At 39.2% G+C, this 27,097-nt stretch overlaps 1 protein-coding gene and 1 long non-coding RNA gene across 3 annotated transcripts in view; both read right to left on the bottom strand.

Moving 5' to 3' along the window:
• Positions 1-25,962, bottom strand: part of LOC119715930 (uncharacterized) — a 34,515-nt gene extending 8,553 nt beyond the window's left edge. The window contains exon 1 of one of the 2 annotated variants that reach the window (XR_011807365.1): positions 719-25,962. This is a non-coding gene — a long non-coding RNA (uncharacterized lncRNA). The remainder of the gene's footprint in view (positions 1-718) is intronic. The other variant, XR_011807366.1, reaches the window with a different exon arrangement.
• The window catches only part of EIF3H (eukaryotic translation initiation factor 3 subunit H), an 83,261-nt gene that overhangs the window by 36,596 nt on the left and 19,568 nt on the right, over positions 1-27,097 (bottom strand). Inside the window, exon 2 of the mRNA XM_027452628.3 lies at positions 25,982-26,138. Within this exon, the coding sequence (XP_027308429.1) occupies positions 25,982-26,138 (157 nt within the window). The remainder of the gene's footprint in view (positions 1-25,981; positions 26,139-27,097) is intronic.

The following is a 27,097-nucleotide window of genomic DNA, read 5'->3' as shown; positions in this document are numbered from 1 at the left end:
AGAACACATCGAAATTAAACATTACCTACAAAAGCCTCCCTGTAACAACGCTCATTTGCTTCAGAAATGGCAGTGCAATAAAGTGATCTGCTCGACTGGTAATATGAAGCTTAACAAGAACTATAACCAATTTGGGGAAGTCGCAAGAAAAAAAATAGCGTAATTATTTAAAGTAATCCGAAACTTACAGAATTAATCAGATAATATATACGCACGGCCTTAATTTGTTTTGCACATGAGAAATTGAAAAAAGGATTGTAAAACTCAAAACAAAAGGCCTGTGACGTTAACTTAAAACTATAATTCACTACAGTTTAAAATGTAAAGGAGGACAATTCTGTATTCAGTGCCCTACATACAGATGCAGGATTTATGCAGCGAATTATTAAAAAGGAGTGTCAGAATTCTGAAGGAATAAATCTTTTCTGTAAAAATAAAAAACTCTTCTGTGCAAAGAGTAAGCAATTGCTTTGTCAACTAGAGCAGGTATTCTGGGGGTAGTGTGTATTAATACAGAAAGTGCTCTAATGATAAAGGACAGCTCCAATACTGCTTGAAATAGAAACCCATGCACTAGAAGACTTTGTTAGTTCTCCAGGTCTACAGCTTGGAAGTAGCATTTCTGATTTGGGTGTTTTTAGATAAATTAATAGGAAATAGTTGCTCTGAAAATTTAAGCAGCCAAGGAGAATTTCAGGGCTCCAAAACATTGACGTACCTTGCTTTAAGCCATTCTGCCTCTTCTCCTGATCCCTCAGTGCATCCAACCACTCACCCTCATACAGTTTTGTGGTGCTGTCAGCAGGTCAAGTAGGATCAAATTGGGCAGAGAAAATAATGGTGCACATTGTATTTCACCCTATGACCAATCAAGAACTGCATGAAATAAGTCAGGACAGGAATCAAAGAAAACATCCTCCCCTCCTGCAGAAGCCTATGCAGACAAGATGAATCACGAAGATGACTGCTTAAACTGCCGCTGAATTGCATTTCTCATTTTTCCTATTACAGATTTCTATCCTTGGGAGACTGGTAAAATAGCAAAACAATTAAAAGGATTGAAGCATATATATATAATTCTGCAGCAAATGCAGGATCAAGTACCCAAACTGAGTTTGATGGCTTCAGATATGATCGTAACAGCATGAGATTTCCCAGAGCACCAGTCAGCGCTCTGTGCCTTCCTAGAGATGTGACATCTTAAAGCATCTTCCTACTGAACAAACACTACTTCACCAGCTCAGGCCTTATACCAACAGGCTAAATTACTTTTTCTCCTTTTCTCAAAGCCTCTCAATCGTCCCTCAAAATAGCATAGCTGGTAAAAAAAAAAATGGCAAGTATATTTTCTTTTTCTTCCCAGTTGGCCTTCCTCCTCAATCTGACCTGCCCTACTGCTTTTCTTTGCAATCCAAGCAAGCTCTACTTTGCATGAAAACCCCTCGCCTTGGAATACATCTGCCTTTATTGATCCATAAAGCACGTTTCGGTGTGTAATGAAAAGCCTAATCAGATACAGTCCCCTACGTTTCACCAGAACAGTAAGTGCAGTTGCAGTTTAAACTGTGCTTAAAGGAGGATCTCACTGGGTCTTTTGCAAAATGATCAAACTGTGTCAGCTAAAACATAGGAAGAACTTGCTTAAAAGCTAGTACCTTATTTTAACAGAAGTGTTACACTGAAAGTTTGTTATACTTTGAGAAATAATTCCTGTGTCTAGCGAAATACAGGGATATCTCACCTCACCTTCTCGTTGCTTGCACATTTCTGTAAAGGTGCAACGTCGTGCTGCCTTACAAGTTTGGAATGAAAAACAATCGTTCCTCCAGCAATGCTGCGAACATTGAACTGGTTAGTTATGCACTGCATTGAATATTTATTTTTATTATTTGTTGCTCAATTGCATTCAGCGCTATGCCTTTATTAGGGTCAGATCAGATGCTCACATTCTCAGTGTAGGACCACGTTGGAGCTGAGACCTTCCCTGCCACCCCATGAACTATTCAGCTTCTCCCTCTCATACGTGAGGAGCAAGCCTAGGAAGATCTGTCTCCACAGATGAAATGTGGCCTCTAAGATATTGCTGAAGAACATTCACAAGCTACTACCCCATCCTTTCTACTGTTTTGCAAACTTCTCCCTTTGGCTGCAATTCCTCAACACTTCCACGGCAGCAATAGTAGTTACCACATACCCAAAAAGTAAAGGTACCAGAAACACCTACACATCATTTTAATGTAAATTTAAAAAGCTCACAAAGCAGCCTGTGTTATGTAGGAATCCTTCAGTTCACAGCATAAATGTTTAGTGTGACGAGATGAGGGTCAAATCAATTTGTCAGTGTCCTATCCCTCAATTATCTGAGGCTGGTAAAGTTTGCAAAACTGCATAGGTCTTGTTCTTATTCTAAAGAGAAGCACCCAAAGCCCACTCCTCTCCCCCCCCCTCCTTGCCCCCCCAAAAAACTACTTCAATCTGCCCACTGCAAGGACCAGTGCTGTTACCAGACTTAACTCATCTTTTGTGAAATTTTATATAAAATAACTGAAAATCTTTTTTTTCCCTCCCATTAGTTGTAATTACACAAATTATATTAAAAAATAAACCAACTTAGGAGTCATTAATTAATTGCACCTAGAAAAACAACACGTTAAAAAATGTAAGATTTCACTTTGTCCCCCTTCAGTGTCACACAGTAAGAACCACCAGCTTTATTTATTTTGGATTGACTTACAAACCATTATCCTTTAGCTGCTTGTAAGATTGCCTACTGTCTTCTAACAGCTATTAAGTCTCATTTTTTTCCAATAACAAATTATACAATCTATTAGCTGGTCAGCTGTTTTTCTTTCTTTTTCGACTTCCCTGAAGGCCATCCAGGTACCGTAATTTCCAGCAATTTAGTTTCTTCTTACTTGTAAACTTTCACATCAAACCAGATATTCCTACCAAAAACAGCAGGCAGACCAAAATTCAAATGCTGTCCCTCTCCTGTGTTTGGGTCTCATTCTCCAGTGGGTTTTACAATAGTTAAACATCTCAGACACAATTTTTAAAAATCAAGTGTGAGTTGGGGGAAGGGCAGCAGTATTTACATGCCCAGTCTTCAGATAAATTATCTGTTTAAACTAAAAATCTGGCCCGAAGCATCAGACTACTAGTAAGTACGGTGTGCCAAAAACACATACCACCATCTGATGGCACCTCAGACAGATTCATCTAGTCATTAAATTCGTATGTATCCTGAAGTGACAATATTTTGTGTAAACAGCTCTCTTGCTCAAGAAAATAATCTGGTTTTCTTGAGTAGAAGCAAACATCTTTCCTTCACTACCCCAAGTACCTTCACTACCATCTATATGGAGTACAAAACCCTTTGTATTTCATGATAAACACACATAAGGTGCAAGTACACTGTCTTCTATGATGGATCACACAATAATGAAGTGTTTTTAATAATTAAAAAAATCATACAAAGCATGTTCCTCTGAAAGAACAGAGGGGGGAAAACATACTTCTTCACGTGAAAAACTACTTAATGCTCAAGAAATGAGGCATTTCAAAGCTATTAACTTCCCTTTTATAAAAGTAATACACGAAAGGAAAGACATGGTTTAACGTGAAGGGAGATTAGTCTATGAAAACCTGAAAAAATCTTTAACAGAAGATGCACGCCAAATATAGAAATAAGTTATTAAAAAAAGAAGTCACCAAATGTTCCGGAGCAGATGCCCACATTTTGATTTTGTAGTGTTTATGTAACTGAAGAATTAAAAATCAGATTAGGTGACACAAGGCAAAGGATTACTACCCTCTTCTCTCCCGAAGAGCAGATTATTACAGGTTTATGGTGAAACGCGTTCATTGCTCTCAGATGGTCGGCAATTGTGTTACTGGGAGCCGCAGACAGGCCTCTACGAAACATCACGGCTGCGCTGCTGGCATGACTAAAGGAACACGTGTATTAGGTTTCTATATGAAAGTTCTCTCTTTACTTAGGTTAGCAGCAGGAGTTATTTTAAAGAATTACACATTTACCTCAGCGTCAAAAACTGGAGGGCCCACAGGGTCCCTCGCGGAGGTAAAATAATCACTTCCCATGCAGTTCATCAAATTTCTCAAATGCTGTTTTTATGCGCCGAATTAAATCCCTCAGTTTTTTACAATCTAGGAAATCAACTTACCTATTTTTAGCCTTTATCTTTACAAAGGAGACTATGCTCAGAAAGACCATGCTCCAAAAGCCTACTAGTTCGCCTGATAAATTCCACTTCCCGTAATCATTTCCCTCCCAGTAACCCCGAATTACAGCTCGCACCACAGTAAACACATTATTTCTCCACGTATAAATTCTCCTCTTCTCATTGCTGTGATCTCTCTCTGCCAATTAAATCCCTCTGTTTCTTTCCATTGTCCCTGCTGCTTAAGCGTTGCCTGTTTACTTTCCTGGGCAACTCTTCCCGAGTAAACATAAGAGTAGTAAAACATCACCTGCCTTTCCTCAAGTGCTGCTCCTTGGTATGTTCTGCCAGCCCTCCTTTGTCTTTCTATTTCCTGTTGGCTACCTGGGCTAATCCATTTAAGATTTTCTCCAAAAGCCTTCTGAAGACATTCTTTTCCTTCTATAAACTGTAGGTAAACACTGCCTACTAGCCCATTTGCTATTTAAAATTAATATCCTAGCTGGCCTGTTCCAACAGCTTGGACCACATCCAATCCTCAGCAGGACGGGCTTCGTAATACCCACTGACTGCTATGGTACCAATTAATTCCTACATAAAGTCTTCGTGATATAACTCCCATTACATGGCATCAAAATGAATTGTTATCGATAAAAATATGAACATCTATTTCTAGCAGAGGTGCTTCTTAAAGAATGAAAATGTATTGATGTATTTTTAAAGTCTAAATTAATAGCGTATAATCTTCAAATCGATACCGAGCCACTGTGAGCCTACTAGTATTTTACTCTTCTTAGGGGTAAAATCTAATTAACTTGCACTAGAAGTCACCGGTTCGGGGTTTGAAAAAAGCCACCCCCCACACACACACGCTCCTCCAGGGCTGAATCATTAACTACCGAAAACTTCATTTCCAGCCCACTGCGAAGAGAAACAGCAAACGTGCATTTCAACTAGGTCAGATGGATTGTTCCCTGCAAAAACTGTAAAACTACCTACAAAAAGCTGAGTTTTATTGGGCATTATTATTTTCTAAACCCTTTGTAAAAGGGGCAAAGTGAATAAAGCTGTTCTTCAAATGAGCCCTCCAAGCTTTTAAGTGAGCTCTTCATATTTATTTTTTCCCTGTATCTTTTAAAAATAATTGTGTAAAGCATTTGGGAGGCCCTACGACTTAGCATGACACCAATTTAAAAGTAGGAAACAACATATTCTTTTGCCAGATTCCGAATAAACTCGATGTCCAGGCCAGGAACAAAGAACCACCATGCTCTCAGATAACAATTTAATAAAATTTGTGGCATCTGAAGTAGCAATCTTTAACTCAGCATGATACTCACAGGCATCAAATTTAATAAAATGACCCCAATAAAAGTTAATCAGAAGTGTTTAAATGTATTGGCAATAAAACAAATTTTATGGCCAGTAGAGTCAGTTATCTTCTGTGTGACAAATTAACTGAGCACTGAAAATGGGTGATGCATCAGTACCACTGCAGCAGTGAAAAATGCACAAATGGGGGAGAGAAACCCCAAGCAGAAGGAGCATGTAAATGAATAAAAGTCCCACAATGCCATATATTTTGTACTACACAGAGGAAAACAAACAAAGGTGTTATTCTTCAGATGAAGACCATAACTTCACACCAACAGGTGCCCCAATAATGCCTGCTCTTTAATTACATCCTGAATGCAGAAATGCCACGATTAAGCACTAGGAGAAAACAGCTATGATCAAAAGGTCTGCAGGTATAATTACAAGACAAGGGATTAATTCTGCTCAGTTATCACTCATGCAAATTTGAACACGTACCCGTACAAACCTCTAAAATGTGTAACACACCTCATGTGACCCTAATTAGCTGACTTGGAGGTAGGATAAGCTAGAGTGAGCAGGTTAATATTACACGTTTGCAGTACATCACAGGTATCAATGCCTCATTTCCAAAAATGTTGTCAGCAGATGCATCTAGCACAAAACTACTCAGATCATTTTTGAACTCTAAAGCTTTTGAGTTTGCTCCCTGAAAACAACATATTACCTTCCCAATCACAAGTCACCTTTGTACCACCTAAAAAGCTCCTAAAATTGTCTCTAGTAATAGAGACAAGCTCTGTAAATCTCATTTTTTCTTTTTGAAAAGATCTCTAAAAACCTAGTTAAATTATGTTCAGCTCCAGTTGCTCTTATTTCAAGGAGGAGTTACCATATAACTTTACTTAAACAAGATGCAGATGAGAAAAGCAGAACGATTAAACAGTAGGTTTGGGATAAAAAATACATATAAATCACAAAAAAAAAAAACTTTGTCTATCTTGAATACGTGACCTTCTGATTCTGCCTTGCAACATGAGCTGCTTTACTACTTATTAAGTAGTCAAAAAAGAAACGTTCTCTTGTGAGGCAACAGCATCTGAAATGAATGATTAAAACCAATTATCAGGCTTGTCAAGTCCACAGTATCTTAAGGGAAAGTCCTGCTTATTTATTTTTCTTCTCCAATGCCGAGGTCAAAAATATGGTGTTTTTCAAAAATGTGTTTTGCTTATTGAGCGCATGGCTCATACCAGCTTCCTTTCACCACCTCTCACTCCGCGTCTTAAAAATAGAAGAAAATCCCTACTAACAAGAACTGGTACATGGAATAAGGAAATCACGTTCCACGGGGTAGCGGGGCGAGTGGCCAGCTTTTATCCACGTGCACTTCGAACCAAAATAAAAACTGTCACCGCTCCAAACGTTTTTAGGCACTCGTCTATCTTAAGCATTACTGTACTCAGTCACGTTTCTAAAGATAGCGCTCTCTACGTTATTACAAAGGATGCAGCCTGTAGCACAGTTTCCCTACAGGACAAATTTAATTTTCATATTCCAACAACTCTTCAACTTAAATACCCCATATATTATTTCCTGGCACATAGAAGCTTCTCTTCAGTCTTGTCTTTATAACCAGTATAGACGAGGAACTTTATACAAGCGTGGCTAAAACAATTAAAAAGATAGCTCCGATTGCTTTATTCCTCAGGTGGAAAAGGCCAATTAGGAACAAACTAACTGCAAAAATTGTTTTCTTTGGAGCATGGAGAGGTGCGTTCCTATGCTGAATAACGCTGCCATGACTTGATGCCTGCAAGGTCTAGCAGAGACAAAGCCCTGCCTCACCGTCAGCTGCCAGACCCTCGCCCGCAGCCTGGCGAAGGAGCAGGGTAACTCAGGCACCGCTGCTTTCTGTTTGATCACCTCTCAAAGTGGCGAGAACAAGGGGAAACAAACCGGGAGGCTCTGAGCCACCTGTATGCTGAGAAGGGGAAGAAAGCAAAAAGATTCGAAGTTGTTTCATGGCAAAACTCCGCTCTTCAGGGTTTCAAAAAGACTTTTTTAGTGAGCTGCAGTGCTTGTAACTCACGGCTAAAAGCGCGCTTGGTTTCCCCTTCCAGCAGCTCCCTTCAGTTGCCACCTGGAAGACCACAGTTCAAAGGAGCACAGAGGGGGGAAAAAGCATAGAAAAGGAGCCCACACAGCCGAAGAGCTGGAGGAATAAGAAAGTGAGGGTAAGTTATTGCCTTTTGTTTAGGGAAATTAAACACCGTGATGTTTGGCATTCCAGAATTAGCGAGAGAAAAACTTCACGTTTCTCCCCCAACTACCCAGGCATCCTAAAGAAGTTACTTAAATTCTTCTATGCATCAGTTTTCTTTGACTGTAAACTAGTGATAGTTTACCTCACAGAGAGGTTATGAGGCAATTAACTGATCATAAAGTGTGCCAAGATCCTCAAATGAAAGGTGCTATGCAAGTGCAGGGTATTAATCTCACACTCTAGGTACAAATCATTCTCTTATCCCACCTTATACCTCGTGTTGGCAGCTTTACAACCATTTAAACTCCCTACTACACCAGCTGGCGAGGTGCCCCGCAGCAGACATCTTAGACACAGTGCACTTTTGTGGTTCGGCTACCTACCCCTCGCTGCATAAAAGAGGGCATTCGGTTCAGGAGATCTGCAGCTTCGGGTTGAATGCCCCAACACGCAGCCTGCACGCTGCACACAGACAGCAGGGTTTCAGCTGCAAGGCGAGGAGAGCCATGAAACTTCTGTCAGCTGCATGTAAGGGAGATGCTGCCAGATGCCATCAAGCTCGTATAAAAGCTGTAGCGTAGGGGGAGCACAAGGATCACTGGCCATCTTTGTAAGTTTGGCTTTTAATTGCATACTTTCAGGCTGCACCTTGGGTCTAGAACCAGTTTTAACACTTGCACTTCATTCATCGTAATGTTTTTTAAATAATATATTTGAAGATGATTTCCTTCTAAATTAATGAAATGATCTGGAGGTAGGAGCAGGCAAGAAATAAGCACTGGAAAATTCGCAGTCGAGATTCACCAGTGATATGGATCCAGCAGAGGCAGCCAAAGGGACAGTGCAGCAAAAGGAGCTTTTATCAGCCTGGCCAACAGGTCAGGGTATCAGACAGAGAAAACGGTTTCAAAGGAGGAAGTGCAGGGAAAAAAAGAGCAGCAGTGCAAGCGAGGGCAAATCTGCTCTGCGTTAAAGGAGAAGCAGGGGGAAGGAAAGAGAAAGATCAAGGAGAGAGCAGAAGATAGCCGTTAATCAGCTATTACCCTCGTGCCATCATTCGGATGGGAGATGGGAGAGACTTTGGGAAGGAGGTGCCAGTGAAAATGAATTTAGCACAAAGTGGTGTTCTACAGAAAAGACAGAAGAAAAAGCAACTCACTTCAGGAAGTTAAAGAAAATGCAGCATTTTGTAAGGTTCCAGATAGGATGGAAGAGCCACAGTTTCAGAGCCTGCGCGTGTGGGTGACACGATGACAAGGAAGCCGACTCAAAGACAGCCCGATGGGGCACTACCAAGGAAGTGCAAAACAAACCATGGTGATGATCAAAGTTCCACGACACCAGCTAAATACACTTCAGTTCTGCATGCACTAGAGCTCTGACTTCTGATTTAGTTGTATAAACAAAGCCTTCTTTTTTTTTTTTTTCTCTTCCAACAGCTCAGAAACGCTTTGCCATTCCCCAAGCCTGAAGCAGAAGTCCATTTCCATTCTCTTCTTCCAAATCTCTTTTGAATGTTTTTCCCTTTCCATGGAGCCAACAGCAACAGCGTTTTATAGATGTTCAGTGCGCTATACACCTTTCTGCCATGCAGAAACAAAAAGGAACACGCATATACATTTACAGAAGCCCTTACTGCAGAAGAAAAGTATTCTGCAAGAAAAATACTGACTGCATTTCTGAGTATTTAATACATTTTTAATTAAAGGACTGCTGAAGTATTTAAAAACACCTGATCTGTTATGTTGCTCGTGTCACAATACATTAACTCTATTCCTACCTAACATAAGTGATCGTTTGTTAATTTGGAAGGCTTTGAATTGATTTACAGACAAAATACAATTAACATTAGTAAGTAAATTTAATGAAAGCTTCAGTTATTTAGCTGTGCCTACAATTCTTTAAACATTTTAGTGCTTCTTGACAATACCAGGAAAGATGATCGTGTTTTATTGTGGTATGATCGTTACCTTTCACGAGAGTGCAAGATACTTCATTCCCTTAACAGTTTCCTGTCATTTTCAAGAAGTGGGGAAGGGCTTTTATCTGAGCCAAAGATCTGCAAGACTTTACTAGGAAAGCAAATCAAGAAATAGCCTACAAGAAAAAGTCTACCTGAGTCAAAAGACCAAAATTTGGCAGCATGTTTCCTACTAACGGCTTACACAAAAGTGTGCTCGTAAAAGTAACTAATATCCAGTAAATAACCTACCCAGGCTTACAAGAAACAAATCTGTTAAACAACTGGTTTCCATAGCTAAACACACACATGGCAGAAAGGCTTCGAATACAGCACAAGTCTGTGCCTCTTGTGTAGCTGACATAAGACAGTAAAAGGGGACGGGCGTGTGTATTCATACTTGGCTTTGACACGAAGATGAAAGCAAACAGAGGATGATTTTTATTTGCTCAATTTATTTATGTACATAGCGTTAAGCATTGTGTCATGTTTAAGCACTCAGAGAAGCAGAGGCATTGCACGAGTCAGTGCGGGTCCCGCAGTCGGTCACGGACCTCCCCAGGTTTACCTGGGATCTGCCACCCACAGCACGCACTAAGCACAGGCAAGAGGATCTAGGGCCACCAGAGCCAGCCCAGCACCTTCCGTGGACACGTGTGGAAAGAGATTTGCTTAAGCCTTGCAAGCAAATCAGACTATAATAACCACGTGAATTTCTGAAGGAAGGAGACAGGAAATAAACAAGCTGGCTGCATGTACACACTGCATGTGTATGAGCTGAAAATGCTGGGACTGCAGCACTGCTTTGAATGCAAGAAATGACATTCAAACTCATTTAAAAATTAGCCTCAAAACTAAACTTGCTCTGAAAGAAAAAACATGGATTAGTGAAACAGTTGCATGTATTTAATGAACTTGAGTTTTACATTCAAGTTACTAAACACGATAAAGGAAAACTACATACAGCTTTAACTTCTGTGTAAACAGGCAACAGAAAAACAATACATGATCTTTTTTTTTTTTTTAGTAAGGGGGGTGATTTTACCATATTTCCCCCACACATGCTAAAATAATCCTCCCCAAATGACCCATTATTTTCTCATGTACTGTATCTCAAAGTCATTAGGACATTATACTCTATTTACCATGTTCACATCAACTGCATTCCTCTGTGTCAAAAGGGAAAACCCTGCAACATATACAACTGAGTGAAACGCCAAATAAAAAGTGAAGCATTATTTCTTTGTATTATTCAGAGATACTTGAAATATAGCTTGAGAAACTTTCACACTACGCAGAGTTTTCCATTTCAGGACACCAAATATTTTCAGTGAAATCGAGCTACATTCCCATCACTTGCTGTACAAAGGCAGAGGAGCACACGGGGGTGGGAGGGTATGGAAAAGATTACCACACAAGTTGATCACATTACAGATGTTAAAAGGCATAGATTTGAAAAGTTTAAAAGTAATTTAAGATCTTTCAAACTCAGGATAAATAGAATAGAATAGCAAGATCATAGGGACAGAGCTGCAAGTCGTTTGATACCCGTTTCATCCCATTTTGGTACAGCTAACTCTTGTTTCTGGTGAGGGTTTGGCTAACTCTGCCCTACCCACCTCCTTCAGCGCACTGTCATGTTGCACCGTCCTTACAGCGCTCCTCCTTGCAACTCCTCTACCCCTCCCTTAACAAAAATTAAACCCACTGCTTTTTGTTGTTGCTATCTTGGACATGCAGCAGCTTTTTTTTTTTTCCTTTTGTAGAAACCTTTTCCTTACTGGAGCCAACCAAGCATCCTTTCGCTGTCTGCTGCAAAGATCCCAAAGACCCAAGAGAACCAAACCAAATTCCAGTTGAGAATTATCATTATCCTTAGCATGAAACATCAGCTATCATCCTCTTAGCTTTTTTTTTTTTAGTAACAGTGCTGAGTACCTGATCAACAATGCTACTTTTCTTGCTGAGTTTGAGTCTGAATAATATTCTTAGGTATCCATTCCCAAATGTACAGATGCTATCAAACAAGGTGGTTCTCAGAGCTCTGCCAGTCAGCAAAGCCTCAGAAAGTTACAGCCACCTAGGTGTTTAGGGTATAGTGAAGGTTTTATTTCATCTCCCTAAAACTGCATCAAAAAACATTAAGGGAAAGGATAAAGACAGGTATTTCCCATATTCAAGTTGGGAAAATGGATCGTTTTTATGAATTTGTTACCAAATGGACTTAAGCATCCTTTCCTTCATGTTAGACTTAGCTAAATAAGTGAAGGGAAAACAAAGAAAAAGCAACAAGGAGCATGCCAACATCACACAGAGTGCAGAAATAGAACCTGAAGCTGGACCAGGACCCTCAGTGTGTTGATGAGCTGCACAACCACTCGAGACAAAGCTCTGCAGCTACTCTTGTTCACCCCAGCCCCTAAGGGACCGGGCACAGAGTGCCAACACAAGCACACCGCTACGGCCGGCCCCACTAAGCCCTCCACCCAAATGGCAGCACGGAAATCCTGCCTGCTCACAGCCCCCTTGAGCTCTCAGAGCGTATTAGGATGCTCTTCATGGCCTGATGCAGGGGACGCCCAGCTGAAAGCTATCTGCTGCTCCTCCTTCCAATCCCATGTTTTGTCCTACAAATGGCTTTGTTCTGAGGTGGGCACGCTGAAAGAGCATCTTTCCACACCCATTTCTGGTCTGAGTAGTGCCTTGCTTTTTCTAATCCTTCCTATTGTGTGAGATTAAAATAGAAAACACAGCAGCGACAAGGAACACTGACAATATAAATGGATAACTCCAAACAAAGTTGCAATCAAAGCATCAAGTAGCCCATAAAACCCAGGTGGCTCCAGCTTATCGCCCACCGTATTCCTAATTTCAATTGGTCCATTTATTAAACTTCCAGGTGTCAACAGAAGGTTTGCTGCCAATTCCTTCATTTCTGGCTCTGCTTATGTATCTGGTATATTTTGATAAGGAGGTCTCAGAAACAAACTTATTTTAAAGTCATACTTTTTGCCACAGTTGGCAAAATTACAGAAGCCAATGTGGCTTTGTATTATTCACTATCTACATAAAGCTAAGCTAATTGCAAAAGATGTACCAAATGATTCACGCTTGCCATAGCTTTGACGGGCCACTGTGCTTGTCCTGGGAAGTCCCCAAAAAATAATGGCAACTTTGAGACTTCACTTACAAGTTTCATTTTAAACTTTTAAGATTTTAACAGGAAGAATATAACCTCTGACAGCAAGCACACAAAAGAAATAGGACAATCTGAAATTTTTAGCTTTGTGCTTTATGCATCCAAATGCATCGATTAATTTCTCACTTGGAACATCACTGTAAGTGGCTTGGAAGGTTCAAACAGCACAGACTGGAGCACTGAGTAACACGAGCCCATTTGCAAATGTCATTTTGAAAAGCGAAACCAAAAGCTCGAATTTCTACATTTGAGGATGGAGGGACTTTTTGCTTTTAATTCTGCATAATTGTATCAAAGTAAAATTTCACAAAGAACTCCCTCATCCCTCACCCTGCAATTCATTATTTCAAGTAGTGTCTTGCCTTCCTCCCCCCCTTCCATGCACATTTTAATTTCTGACCCACTATTTCAAATCCTTTTCAAACAAGACAGCGAGTAAAATTTTTGTGTGGAAAATGGGTTTAGAAGTCTAACTTTTTTTTTTTTTTTTTAATGCTGTGCCATTTAGCCTTCTAAACCCCCCCATTTACCTGTCAGTACTACTGAAATTTCTGTTTCCGAATTAGCCAGTTACCGACAGGCCAGTATTCCACCAGGAGACCTGGCCACCTCCACTCCCGTGTCATTTCTGAATGGTTTGAGCACGTATGTGTTTGTACAACGTTCAGGACACCCGGAGCCAGCAGATGCCTCCACGCACAAGCACAGTCAGGCATTAATCACGCTGCGCTTCCCAGCTTGAGCTCCACGGCTTTCAGGACAGGAGCTGTAACCTTCTTCCAGTTTACATCTGCACACATCTCCTCACTCCTCTTACCTTTAGCACTTGGTGCTTATTGAAAAGGATCTTTATATGCCCAACCCTAGTTTCTGTAAGCTGATCAACCCCTAACCCATTCTTCACGGTCTCCTTCAATGCAGTTTTCCACCAGCAGCATACCACCTCATGATTGTTTTTAACACTGTACTCTTTTAACAGCAATAAGCCTATGAAAAAAATAACACAAAGATGATAAAATTTGAGGGAGGCATTTCATTCGTACTTTACTTCCAAATTCCTCTTCCTATTTCTGAGGAGAATTGTTGTATTTGGTTTAGTTCCCCTATTCCTGAACACTTGGTGCTGTAATCTTGTCTTTCTTGCACATGATGGAAGCTATGTAACTAGATAGCAAGACATCAAGTCCGGAAAATCATCCCCAGCATGATGACAGAAGAAATAAAAAAAAGCCTTGCCCTTGTAAGCTTTAGTTACTCTTCGCAGGACTGAAGAATATGTTTTTCCAACCAGATGAACCTCTTGGCTCAGAGGACAGAGACCTTCAGAATTTTATGAGCATAAGAGACCTCCATTTTTAAGAGCACTCGTTGTTTCACTGCACGAGGAAGGCTTTCCAGCCTCTGTGTGTACCAGGAGTGGCACCCAGTGTCCAAACTGCATTCTTACAACAGCGTCTTCAATTTCCTTTTCAAGCTGTCTTCCCTCGCTCCTTTCTCCCCAACTGCAGCCGCAGAAAATCAGCAGCTCTGTGAAACGCACAGCTTAAGCAGAAAGCACGCTTTAACTAAAGCAGTTTACACGAAGCTTTTACCAAACTGTTTTTAATCAGCAGTGCATGGATGAATCAAATTTTAAACTATTTCATACAGAGAGTAACTATCAAGTCTGGTAAAATTATTTAATTAAGCTACGTAGCTACGGATTTCGACTCGGAATAAAATCAACATTTGCCTACACCATGGTCTTTCAAGTATACTCAGCAAGTGGCTGAACAGTCACAAGCTGATTTATTTCCAATCACTGTTACTACTTTAATAGCCCAAACCCATTTTATTAAACATGTCTTGTTAAAGCAGAACTAAAAATCACCTAAGGAACTATTAAAAAAAGTACTTTCATGTTTTGCAGCTATGTGGGATTTTAAAAGATGACCTGTTGTGCTTGGCTAAGCCACCTGATTAAAGATGTGTGACAAATCTAGCAAATGAAGTCCTTTTGTTTCCTCCCAAAATCAGAGGGATAAGACTTAAAAAGAGATTCAACACCTGAAGCAAGCTATAAAGAAAGCTTCCCCCAGCTTACTATAAAAGCCCTGATTTCTGCTTTTGTTCCTTCACTATCAAAAACAGTTGAGAGTTACAGAAACTGGATTAAGATAAAACACTCAATAATTAGAAAGATTACCCTAAAGCATCAGGTATTAATTTATCAGTAAGTGAGTCCACAGTACAGAGCAATATGAACCACTAAAAACCAAGATTTTTGCACACACAAAAGAAAAAAATGGTGGGAAGATGTATTTCCATTTACATGGGGAAGTCAAATTGCAAGGACCTCTCAGGAATTTTGCCAGTCTTTCAGCTGGTCCTTTTTTCCTCTTTCACTGATGTTAAAACCTAAAACACAGAAGCCTGCCATAACCTCTCCCCCCCAACAACTCAGCCTCGCGTTGCCCATCTCGCTATTCGTCTTGTGCGTGCAAGCTGGAGGAATATTACCCGCACCTCTTGAGGAGTCAAATGCCTTGCAGCCGAATGCAATTCTGGCTTCATGCAAATGTAAGATTAGATCTCAGTTACAGCACAAAGATCTCCGAACAAGCTTTCCCTTCTAAATCAAAGGCACCGAACTGGCACAATATAACAGGTTATCAAGAACCCTAAATTCCCGAAGTTCAGTGTCTGTTCTGTCTCCCTACCTTACCCCTCTAATTTCTCTCCTGCATAAATGCAAGCTGTAAAAGCTCCAAGATGTATCCAGAGTTATTTGCTTATAAACACACACACTGAATGAAGAGAGAATTCAAATCTTCATTTCCACATTAAGATTTACTTTGTTTCAGTAAGACTTCCACTTGCAAACACACACACACAGTAAGTATCTCTCTGTTAGGTGCCTAATATGGCCAGGGAAACCATTTTGATTATTCTGCGCCCGTTTATGCATTGTCCTCCAAAACAATAAGATAGAACAGCGAGAAACTAGCAATTAAGAGAGTCTGAATGCACATCGGGAATCACTAAAATCCACACCAGCCAAGTCAGGAACAATATGACTGATGAATAGGCCATATTATATTAGGATTGTTAGCAAGTGTTAAAAAAATTATCCTTAGCAGATGTCCCTTATGACCTAAATATATCGCACAAAGAACATGCCTTTTTTTCCCCTAAAAAAAAGTTTTAAGAAATGTTTCCATTTCTATTATTGAATAAAGCTCCACAATGCTGCATGTCAGCTATAAATATCTGCACTGAGGATATCATACTAGACCTACAAAAATGCACGAGCATTTTACTGAAGAGTAAACAATCTATTTTAATGTGGATTTTTCTACTGCATGAATTTATGGTGAACTCAGGCATGTAATCCAATAAAAGAAATCAAACTGTGTATTCAGCAAACAGCGAAACAAAAGACAAGCTGTGTACTATAGAAACTTCTCAACCAACACACCACAAACCAAAACAAAGCAAATGTCTTTAGGTTTGATGGGCAGGAACAACCTTATCTCCAATAAGGGTAATTTTGTACGCACAGCTGATGAGAAGTTATATACATTTACCATTAACTATTATATCTGCAGCTATGCACCCCCAGGTCATTCTTAGTACAGTTTTAAAATAAATTTTTACTTCCCTAATTTTGTCATTATAAAGATTCTGCACATTGACTCAGACTACAGCAGTAAGTAAGATTTGCTAAGTTTGAGCTCTTCCCGTTTCCTCCACATATTTTTGATAGCACCACTGGGTTTAATAGAATTTATTAATCACAAATAATGATAAAATATAGATCTATGCTCTGAGGATTTTTCTCCTTTCTATCAAAGGCTGATATTTCTCCAGAAAATCATTTAAGTTCAGTAATCTTTGAACTGATTTCTTATCCCTTCAAGTCCAGCACGTCAGCAGGTTTCCCATTAGGAAGACAGATTTCAACCAAGTCTATTGCTCAAGGATTCAATTCAAGATTTGGTACTGAACCTTGGGCCAGTAACACATCTTAGTCTATTAAGAAATACAAACACTATACACAGAAATGGCATAATGTGGATTTAATGGAGTTTATACGTTGACAACTTATGATTTTTTTCCAGAAAAGAATAACACTATTTAATTTTTCTAGATTATGCAGTCGTGGAAAATCCATAAAACATTATTAAGCGAGAAACAAGAACTGATGCCATTTCCTGCTCACTAAAACATCCTTGCTGATCTTTAAAAAAAGATTACGATGACTCTGTTGCAATGCAAGATAAAAAGTGTATTCCTCAGGGAAAAAAAAGTTATAGAATAATGAAGTTCATATAAAAAGCTACCATTCTGACAGCCCCCAAACTGGAGGGATTCACGTTGTTTCTGTTCGCCCCGAGTGCTGTTCCCAGCCTCACCGCTCAGCAACCTCTCAGCACCCGTGGGGTTCAAAGCACAGCCACCCACCACCACACACCAGCCTGAGAGCAGGAGAGGGAAGCATCACTGAGTGCACTCCTACCTGCCTGCAGGGACCGCTGCCAGTTTAAGCTGTTGCAAGACGCAACTGTCAGCTCAAAAAAAAAGTTTCATGCAGAAGTTACATGCAATTTCTGCAAGAAATCCACTGTTCAATGCGTTTTTCCATTTTTTTTTTTGAATTATGCAAATTATGTCCCCAACAACGCTCTTGTTTTCAGGAAAAAGCATCTATTTTAGGTAGTAAATTCAGAACATCAGCACTTGTGTCTGGCCACAAAACAGAATACATCTGATAAGGAAGATACCTAAAAAAAGACCTTTTGTTTTATATTTACTGCTAATAATTATTTCAACCCATTTTCATTTATTTTTATTTTTTTTACCCGAGATTTCTTGCTTCGAATGGTTGCTCAAAAGAACTACCTGCGTTTCCTTTATTTTGACTCTTGGAATAAGATCTTGGCACATGGGGTTTGTGCCGTTTGCTGTGCTTTTCTTCAGCTCCCTCAAGTTTATTACAGCATTCTTTGGGGAAGGAAATGGCTAAATACTTGCATTAGCAGAAAAGGAAAGGGGAGGGGGGAATGGAAAGAGGCAAGAAGGTGTTAAAAGATCATTCTCTTCCTTTTGGTCCAGACGCACTGGGAGAAGTGTTACCAAAAGAACAAATGAGCTGAGAGTCAAAATAACTAGCCAAAGGCACATGGCAACACAGGGACCATGAAAATTCAGTCTCTTAAGAAAGGACCTGCTGGAGACCATGCACAAAGTAGAGATAGAGCAATCCAGGCAGTCTAAATGAATGGAAATTTCCACTCCTGAAGCACCTTGTCTAAGACCAAAGATTCATAATCAAAGATGAAGCAGAAAGTTTTACCACAATGGACACCGCTGTCTTCACAGGGTCTGGGTTTTCTTCTGGATGAAGTTCTGTTTCTGTTTCCACCAAACACACAGGTAGCCTAAAACTGCTGCTTTCTTAACTTTTCGGCACCCAGGAAGGCGCCTACCTCTGTTTGATAGATGACTACAAGCCTGTCTACCAGGATTTCTGTATGTTCTAGCAACTGCCTGAAAAAAAATCTCCTAAAAAACAAATGGCTATATCCAGACTTTTTTCATGGTACAGCGAAATTAAAATGTTTGCTAAGAAAAAAAAAGCAAGTTTCACCCTTGCCATATGTTCAGAGTAATATTGTTTCATAAATGGATCTGTAGTAAAGCAGCTACAAGAATTAGCCGGGACTCTGCTTGCAGTAGAAACTAACACAGTAGATATTCTTTACCACAATATTTCAACAAATTAATGATAAAATATAAACATGAGGTCATTTGTATCTGGGTGATCTGAAGCGTGGAAGAATATATGATGCTTTCACATTAAGTTTGCATATACCCAAAACTGAACAAATAATACATTAAATGAATTTGTAGAAATCAAAATAACCTTCAGACTCTATACTCATCAAAAATGAGTTGAAAATACCTTCTGAGTAGTCAGGGAAAATAACCTGTACATTTTTTCTCCCCTAACAAACATGGAGCATAAGGCTGAATATTTTCAAATGACTAACATGAAATTCATAAACTAAACTAATACCTGAAATTAAAAAAAAATATATGTAGATTTTTAATATTTTTATTTGCTTATCCTCTTCTGTACAATTTGATTTCTTTAGTTAGAGTTGAGCCTATTGCATTAGCAAGAAAAATCAAATTCAGAATCTGTCATTTGCAGTATTTTACCTAAATTGAAGAGAATAAGAAAGAGAAATTGGGCTTTCATATTGCTGACTATATCAAAATTGCTGCATTTCTGCAAGTGTTGAAGCTATATGAAATATTCATCTAGCAAACCAAACAATTGTATATCGTGATTATAAATAAAGAACACAGTTAAGAGCACACAAAGCACGAAGAAAAATCTTTTGACTTTAAGTTCAAAACTTGCACCTCGAGAAATACTTGAACGCAAAATTTAGGTGGATACAAATCTTCCAGCTCATTTTAGTGCTGCTAAAAGACAGCTGCCTGCAGCAAGCTCCTAACAAATTACTCGCTTAAAAGAGATGCTTCTCTAACCTCCTTTTTCAGACTACCAAATGAGCATTCGAAAGCTTAATTTTCAGTAAATTTCAGCGTAACTACAAGCAGCTAGAGGTTTTTTTTTTTTTTGGGGTGGTAATAATATCCACCGCGTATGTGGCTTGCAGAAATCAAACCGACTGAAGCTGTCAGGACGTCGGCAGCCGTAAGGTTTGCGTGTTTAAACTCACTCAAGGAAAAGTGTCACGCAGTTTGTGTAAGATCAGATAAAGGATAGCACGGTGCGTCTGTGCTTACAGGCAAAATTGCACTGCCTCCTTTCGCAGGGAAGTCTTAATGGGAGCGGACTGAAAATATAATTTTAACATCTGTGGCTTTAAAGAGTGAAATGATTTCTGTGTTTTGATACAACGCTAGATGTTGAACAGAAGGATTTATGTGCTGCTGAAGCATTAAAAATCAATTTTCAGCCCCAGAAGGGCGACAAACACAGCGTTTCGGGGAGCAAGCCCCAGAACGGCCCCGTCCCAGGGGACGCAGCCCCAGCAGCAGGGAAGCCCCCCGGGGCCCCCCGCTCTCCTCAGCGGGCACCTCCGCACGGGAAAGGGAAAGGAGGGGAAGGGAAAGAAGAGAAAGGAGGGGAAAGGAAAGGGAGAGAAAGGAGGGGAATGGAGGAGAAGGGCAGGGACGGGCAGGGGCGGCCGCCCCGCCGCAGCCCCTCCGGCCGCGGCCCCGACACGAGGCGGGCTCGCAGCGCCCCCTGGCGGCGGCTCCCCTCAGGCCGGCAGCGCGCAACCTCACCGGCCCCTCGCCCGCCCAGCGGCCAAAATCGCCTCAGCTCCTCACCGAGCCCCACACCAAGCCCGCAAACCGCTTCATGGCTCTGTACATCCAAATAATAAAGAAAAAAAAAATCTAACTTGCGGTTCAATATCCTTTTTACATAGAGAACAAACTGAACGTTCATAAATGCATGAGCAAACCTGATGTGCCTTTGCCAGCACTTTAACTGAAAATTCAGTATTTCCGTGGTGTAGCTTTCTGCACAAACTACTATTGGTACTTACAGAAAAATACGGTTGAAGAATCGAGGTAAACAAACAAACAGAGCCAGAACAAAGGTTGTGATTTTCATTTTAGGAGCTTTGGGTTCATCTGTCCTGACCTTAGTAAAATAACATTTAAATTTCATATATTCAGTCATAGATTTATTTTTTATAATCATTCTCTTTTCTTATAAGAAGAGGAAAAATATGAATGACCCTTTCTATTTTGGCCAACTGTTATACCTACACGCAGAAATTTTATCTAAATTATTCCTGCCTATTCAGAACAGCCGTGGCATGTTCACATTTGGTCCTGCCAACAAGGACAGACACAAGACAAAAAGTCTTGTATCTTGGCTATGATTTAATGACATTAGGATTTTTACAGCATTAGTAACAAAAGAAATCCTCCTTCACATCATCCATCAGGTCCCTATAGGTATATATGTACTGTTCGGGAAGATTCTGGCTTGACAGTACAGAGGCTTCAAGCAGCTTAGGGGTTCATACCACCTCTCCAATTGTACACACAAGGCTGTTTGTGGAGCTACACTATTAACTGAGTAAAAAATACAGCCTCAGAAGATGGTAGCTTTTTTGTTAAGACAGTTTTTAAAAACCTGGGCCAGTCCACTGAGCACCACCACATCTGCACGCTGTGACAGTACTCTGGGAAGTGTAAGACCTCTCTCTCACAGCTTTCATCTTGAAGTCCCTACGGTGTCAAACCGCAGGCTTAACTTCAAGAAATGCAACATCAAGTCCTCCAACAAGACAGGAAGGAACTTAATACAGAGAACACTTAGGTCAGCCTCACTACAGTAGGCAACAATTCAGAAGCACCCATTCAGTCCATCTTTTTATCTTAAATTACCTCTTCTAAAGCCATGTTTCTTTTAGCTATGTAAAGTCCTCTACTTCCACAAGGATCATGTTATTGCAGGTCACTGTGCTGGCAACAGTGGAGATAAGGCTCAGTAGTATGAACTGCTGATACCATTGTCTGATTAAAAACCCTGAAAAAAACTCAGTATGGGGGATACACATTTCTCTATATGTAACTGCATTCACTCGAGGCTAAATAAAAGCCATAAAAAGGAAATAGTGCAACATTTCCACAAAACACTCACTGTATTATCTTTAGTTGTTACAGAGTGATAATGCAAGTAAATACAACCTACAGCACAGACTAGATAAATACAAGTACTAGAATCTTTACATACTTCTACTCTGAAAACTGACAAACAAAATTAGCCTTCTCAGGTAAGGATGTAATCATGAGAGTGGAGGAAGGCATTACCTTTCCATCTATGGCATTTCAATAGGATTCTGATGAAAACATTGTACAGTTAGAAAATGAGAAAAATGTATAACCTTCTAGAACTTTTCATTTATAATTATACAATTGTCTCAAAGTTGCTATTGGCACAATTACTATAGCACTTTAAAAGCTAAGATAAATTAAGGTATTAAAATGTATCAGGTTGAAAAAAAAAAATCTGTTTCAAACAATCTTATCAAAATAATGTCTCAAAATTTATAGTGAATTACAAGTTGTATACTACATCATTTTCCTGTCCAATGCTATTCATTGAGTAGCTTTTCTTCCTGTTTAAAGAAAATTTATACTCCTTGCATGAAAAGCAAGAGTTAATAACATTGATTGAACATAACATGCCCCTTAAAGACACAATTTGTAGTCCAGAATAGTATGTATTTTCTTCCTAAGAAATAAATCTCTCATGCATTACACCTTTTGTGTAAACCTTAACTGAAAGAAAAGCAGAACTTCACTCAGACAAAAGCTTTCAAGTGCCCTAAAGTGAAAGGGGTTCTCAGGAAACTAAAGAATCACAAAGACATGCTTGGGTACTGCATCATTTCACTGAAGTGCTTTCACCAAAAATTAGAGCAGAAATCTGATGTTCTCTAAACAGCTGAATCAGGGAGGGGGAAAATCTCACAAACATATGTATCTTTTCAAGCTTAAGGGATCTCTGCTTTGAGAAATCATTTCAATACCTGTGAGCATTTAAGCACATTAGGAATCAGGAAAAAGCTATTTGAAAGTAAATTGCGGAACAAGAGTCTAGACTACAGCCCCAAAACTATGAAAAACTTTGTGCTGAAGCGTATTTTGCTGAAGACTCAACAACATAGAACAGTTCTGCAATTTTCCTCCATTAGCTCACACATCAACTGAACTTCACGTACAGCTTTCTAACACAGGTTGTTGGGCTGAAATTCTCCCTGGAAAATACTATGCTACAGCAGGCCATTGTACGTGTTTAAGACTTCCCTGACAGAAAAATCTAGCAAAAAATATTATACTTCATAAAAAACAATCTCAGGAAGATGACACTACAAAAGAAACTTTCTACAATGAGAAATACCTGTGGATTCATAAGTGTTAGACAGCCTTCCAAATTTATAACAAGAAATTAATCCTTAAAAAAAAAAAAAAAAAAAAACCTCTCCTGCTTTCTGCAGTTTCCAGAATCAGTCCAAACTGCTCTGCAAAATCTTACACAAAAAGTGGTTGTTTTGTTGTTTTGTTTTGTTTTTTGTTTTAAGTCCAAAATTTCATTCTTGAAGGAATTTTGTTGAGGCTAATAGCCAAAACTTAGTAACAGCTCAGGTATTAGCCATAAAAGACAAAATGGCACCATTTTTGAAAAGCATATTTGAAGAAATACACGTAGATTACTAACTGTTAGTAACAGCTATCTTCTTCCAACTGATTCTTAAATATTATATATTTAAGTACCTATTTCAAGTTTAAGTTAAGGGCATTTTCTTAGCACCCTCATAAATGTGCTTCATATTAGGTTTCCTCAGTTTAAAAAACAAATCATTAGCTTTAATGTCTCTTGCCAAATACTCAACAATTTGTTTGCTCAAGTATCACCCTCTCGTGTGCAAGGTTCATACTCCTAACAATGATCACCTCAAGACCAAAAGGTAAACGAGTTATTTTTCAGATGACACATTCCTAGAGCTCCTGCAGAATGATACAGAAGAAAAACTTTAGTGCATTAACTCAGTTCTCACCGTAGCAGATTAGGAGTTTGCCAACACATACCTGCACCCTCAATGCTCTTCCTGCAGGAGGTCAGCTGGGGTAAAGTGTCCCTTCAACCTGTGCTACAGTCCCCAGATTAATACAAGATCAAGTACGGCTGAAGACTGCCAAGAAATGTTTCTCAGGCCCAGAAACATACACTCAACAGGATTGTTTCTATTCCAATATCTTAGATAAAGGAAAAGAGAAAATTCAAAAGATACACTACACAAGAAGGAAGGACAATATTCAGACTAAAGAGAATAAGAAGTTGAGCACCTTCCTGGGTGACGGGGCACTTAAGTGCAAGAATTTTTCTTCTTTCCCTTGGTATCTCTGGCCCTAAATTTGTGCAGACACAAAGCCTGTCGTGGCACTGATTTAACTTACAAGTCTTGAGGGGAGGGAGTTGCTTGTTTGGCTTGGGTTTGAACATCCTGAATTTCAAGGTTCTGGCAGATAAGAGATTTTCCTGCTAGGAAATTTGCACCTAAAAAAACTCTTTTGATCTGGCAGAATGCTTGAATAAGAAAACATAGCTTCAGGGAAAACAAACAAGGCATATTTACAAAACATCGCTGTTTTTCCAGGTTGGCAAGACAGAAGACAACTCTATATTGAGGCTAAAAAGGAACCGAATGCTCAACTGGTTACCTCAAGAGCCATTTTCTTTTGGTTTTCATCTTCCCCAGCCTCTACTACATGGGTCAAAGTGCTGAAGAGGCCCTAAGTAAAGGGAATGCAGAATGAACAAGAGTGATGTGTGAATAGTTAGGTCTGTTTAAGTATTTTACCAAGAAGGCAAAGAACTTCTCTGTACTCTTACAGGGCTCAACACAGGCAAGCCCCATTTGTGGCTGCAAATTCCCTACCGATATCAGACCCATGTATCAGCATTACTGTGATAGCTGCATTTCCTATGCTGGCTCCAGTCTGCTTTTCTTCCCTGTGCCTGTAAAACAGGAACAGAAGTCTGCCAAGCTAAGGCATCCTGGTGAGGGAAGCTCCAAAAGCACTGGCTTTTGCACTTTACTTTATGCCAGGATCATTGCTTACTTACACGATCATAGAATCACTTAGGTTGGAAAAGACCTCCAAGATCATCAAGTCCTACTTGTTGAGAAGAGAAAGACTGGTAATGAGTCACTTTTTTTTTTTTTTCCAAGCAGGAATAGCTGAACCTTGCATGCAAGATCACAGGCATACAGTTTCTGTATGGCAATCATCTTGTGGTGAGATTAATCCATCTCAGAAACTAATTATTTCACTCCTTGCTCATCTATCAGCTACACAGAAACAATTCAGCCTTTTTTTTTCCTCAGGAAGAAAACTGAAGCAGTCTGCAATTAAAAATTTAGCTTACTATAGCTCTTCAAAGGCTTAGAGAAGAGAGAAACAATCTTTTAGGCTTTCATAAAATGTAATTCTGATTCTCACACCATATTACTGTAGAACAATTAATATTCCCTTGTTTTGTTATTCTTGAAGTTGTGAATTGTGCAATCTCACAACAAAAGCAATAATCAACTAACAAACCCTACCAAGCTGTAAGCTTTAAAATATCTGTTTTAAAGGTAGAGTCTAAGATTCTTTTGAAATAAGATATTAATTTAATAATACCTAACCTTATTACAAGCAAGAAAAAGCAGTTTATACTTAAAAATTAAGTAATCTTGCTCAAACTGAATTACCAAAATTAGATAGAATCAAGCTTCCAACCACAACTACTTTTGATTATATTGCCTCTTTAGTTACTCTTGAAGTCAAACTGTCTAAGCTCTAACAAAGAAGCATTTCTACATAGTATCATTAGATAAGCACACACAAAGATTAGAATTGTAAGCCTCTGAAGTTTACTTTATAAATTTTATATCATTCTCTGTCAAGTTGACTATACTGACTGACTTTGACAATAAGGAAATATTGCTGGGCCAGCAGGGAAACGCTGAGCCAGATATAAACAACTGATGCTACTTCTGGGTCACTTAGAAAAGCAAAAAAAAAAAAAAAAAAAAATCACACATTTTAAACAGTGCTTCTTAAACTTACCAAACCCTGCCCTCCAGGCTTTCAGTGAGTACTTAATACATACAAATAAATCCACAGGCAGGAAATCTACATTCATAGGTGCATGTTTGTGTGCATACACACACAAGCACACAGGTATTTCCATAGAAATACGTGAAGTCTGTACAAATTCTGTACTAGAAACTAATGCAATTTCCTGTGTGACAGTCTTACCCTAAAATTTGTGTGTGTATATATAATACGGTAGCACTATCAATTTCCTTATACTGCAGCTGGACACGTAGGATGGGATTTGAAATTTATACCTCAAGCCAGACAAAAACACTCATCATATACAAGCTTCCAGTTGCTGAGGAAAAACAATCCTTATTTTGCACACGTGAAGTTTTTTACCTCAAGTTTTGCAGAACTGTAACCATTACCTTCATCAAAGTCTGCATCATCTTCTGTATGCTGAGGAAAAGGGAAGCAATTGGTGATTTCAAGTCTGTCATCCACCACAAGACCCAGCAGCACTCCCTGGACCACTTCATTCCCCTGTCCTTCTTCTTGGTAATGTTTAATGATCTTTAACACAACCTAAAAACACAAAGACAAGAAAAATCATAATAGGTAACCATTTTTTTCCTCCAACAATTTTTAAATTCCAAATAGAAAGTCTTAAGTGTTGCATAAATTGGAGCTGCACACCAAGTAAGCTACTGGCTAAAATAGCAGCAACTTCAATACAGGTTAAAGAACAGCCATTCTAAAATTACAGGGGAATTTAAAAGACCATTAAATGAACAGTCAAAATGCAGTTCTAAACCAATTTTCTGAAACACCTTCTAAAATGAAATATTGATTTTTTGGGGGGTTGAACTTTACTTTCTTGCTGTATCCGTTAAAAGCTGCTTGCAGGGGCAATAAGCTCCCTCCTGAGGGAAACGTTGCACAAGAAACACCATCAAAACACCTTGAAAATAGTTATGCAGAAACTGGTAGGAAATTTTTACAAGGCAGAAAATGCATGTTTTCAAATTATATCTTCTTGCAATTTTACTTCAGATGCTCAAGTAATTTGGATTTGGTAAACTGTGCATTTTATAGGATATTTAATAATGAATGATAAAAGAAAATAGGAGCACAAATTACTTATATTTTTAATAATGCATTTCTCACTTCCTTTCCTAAATTTGAACTCTATGATGAATGATTCCCAGGAGATGATACTGGGAACTGGAACAGTATGAACAATCATCACTCCAAAAGAGTCATTTGCTAGAAATGCTTTACACAAGTAAAATTTTGTTTAACAAGAACTAGAATAAGATAAGATACACTAACCACAAAACACAGACTTGAAAAAATATATATATATTTGGCCCAGCACAAGTGGATTTTATTTCACTATATCCTAATCCATCCAAGCAAAATGCACCAGAAAATGTCTGATGACCACATTGTTGTTACACTACTGCTCTAACATGCACTGGTAAATGCCCTGGTATAATGGATTCCAGCTCAATCAATTTGAGAACAGATTTGGTGCAAATAGT

This window comes from Anas platyrhynchos, chromosome 2 (genome assembly GCF_047663525.1).
Source record: "Anas platyrhynchos isolate ZD024472 breed Pekin duck chromosome 2, IASCAAS_PekinDuck_T2T, whole genome shotgun sequence".
Classification (NCBI taxonomy): Eukaryota; Metazoa; Chordata; class Aves; order Anseriformes; family Anatidae; genus Anas; species Anas platyrhynchos.
Note: the sequence above shows the minus strand (reverse complement) of the source record. Positions and strands in the feature narration are given on the sequence as shown.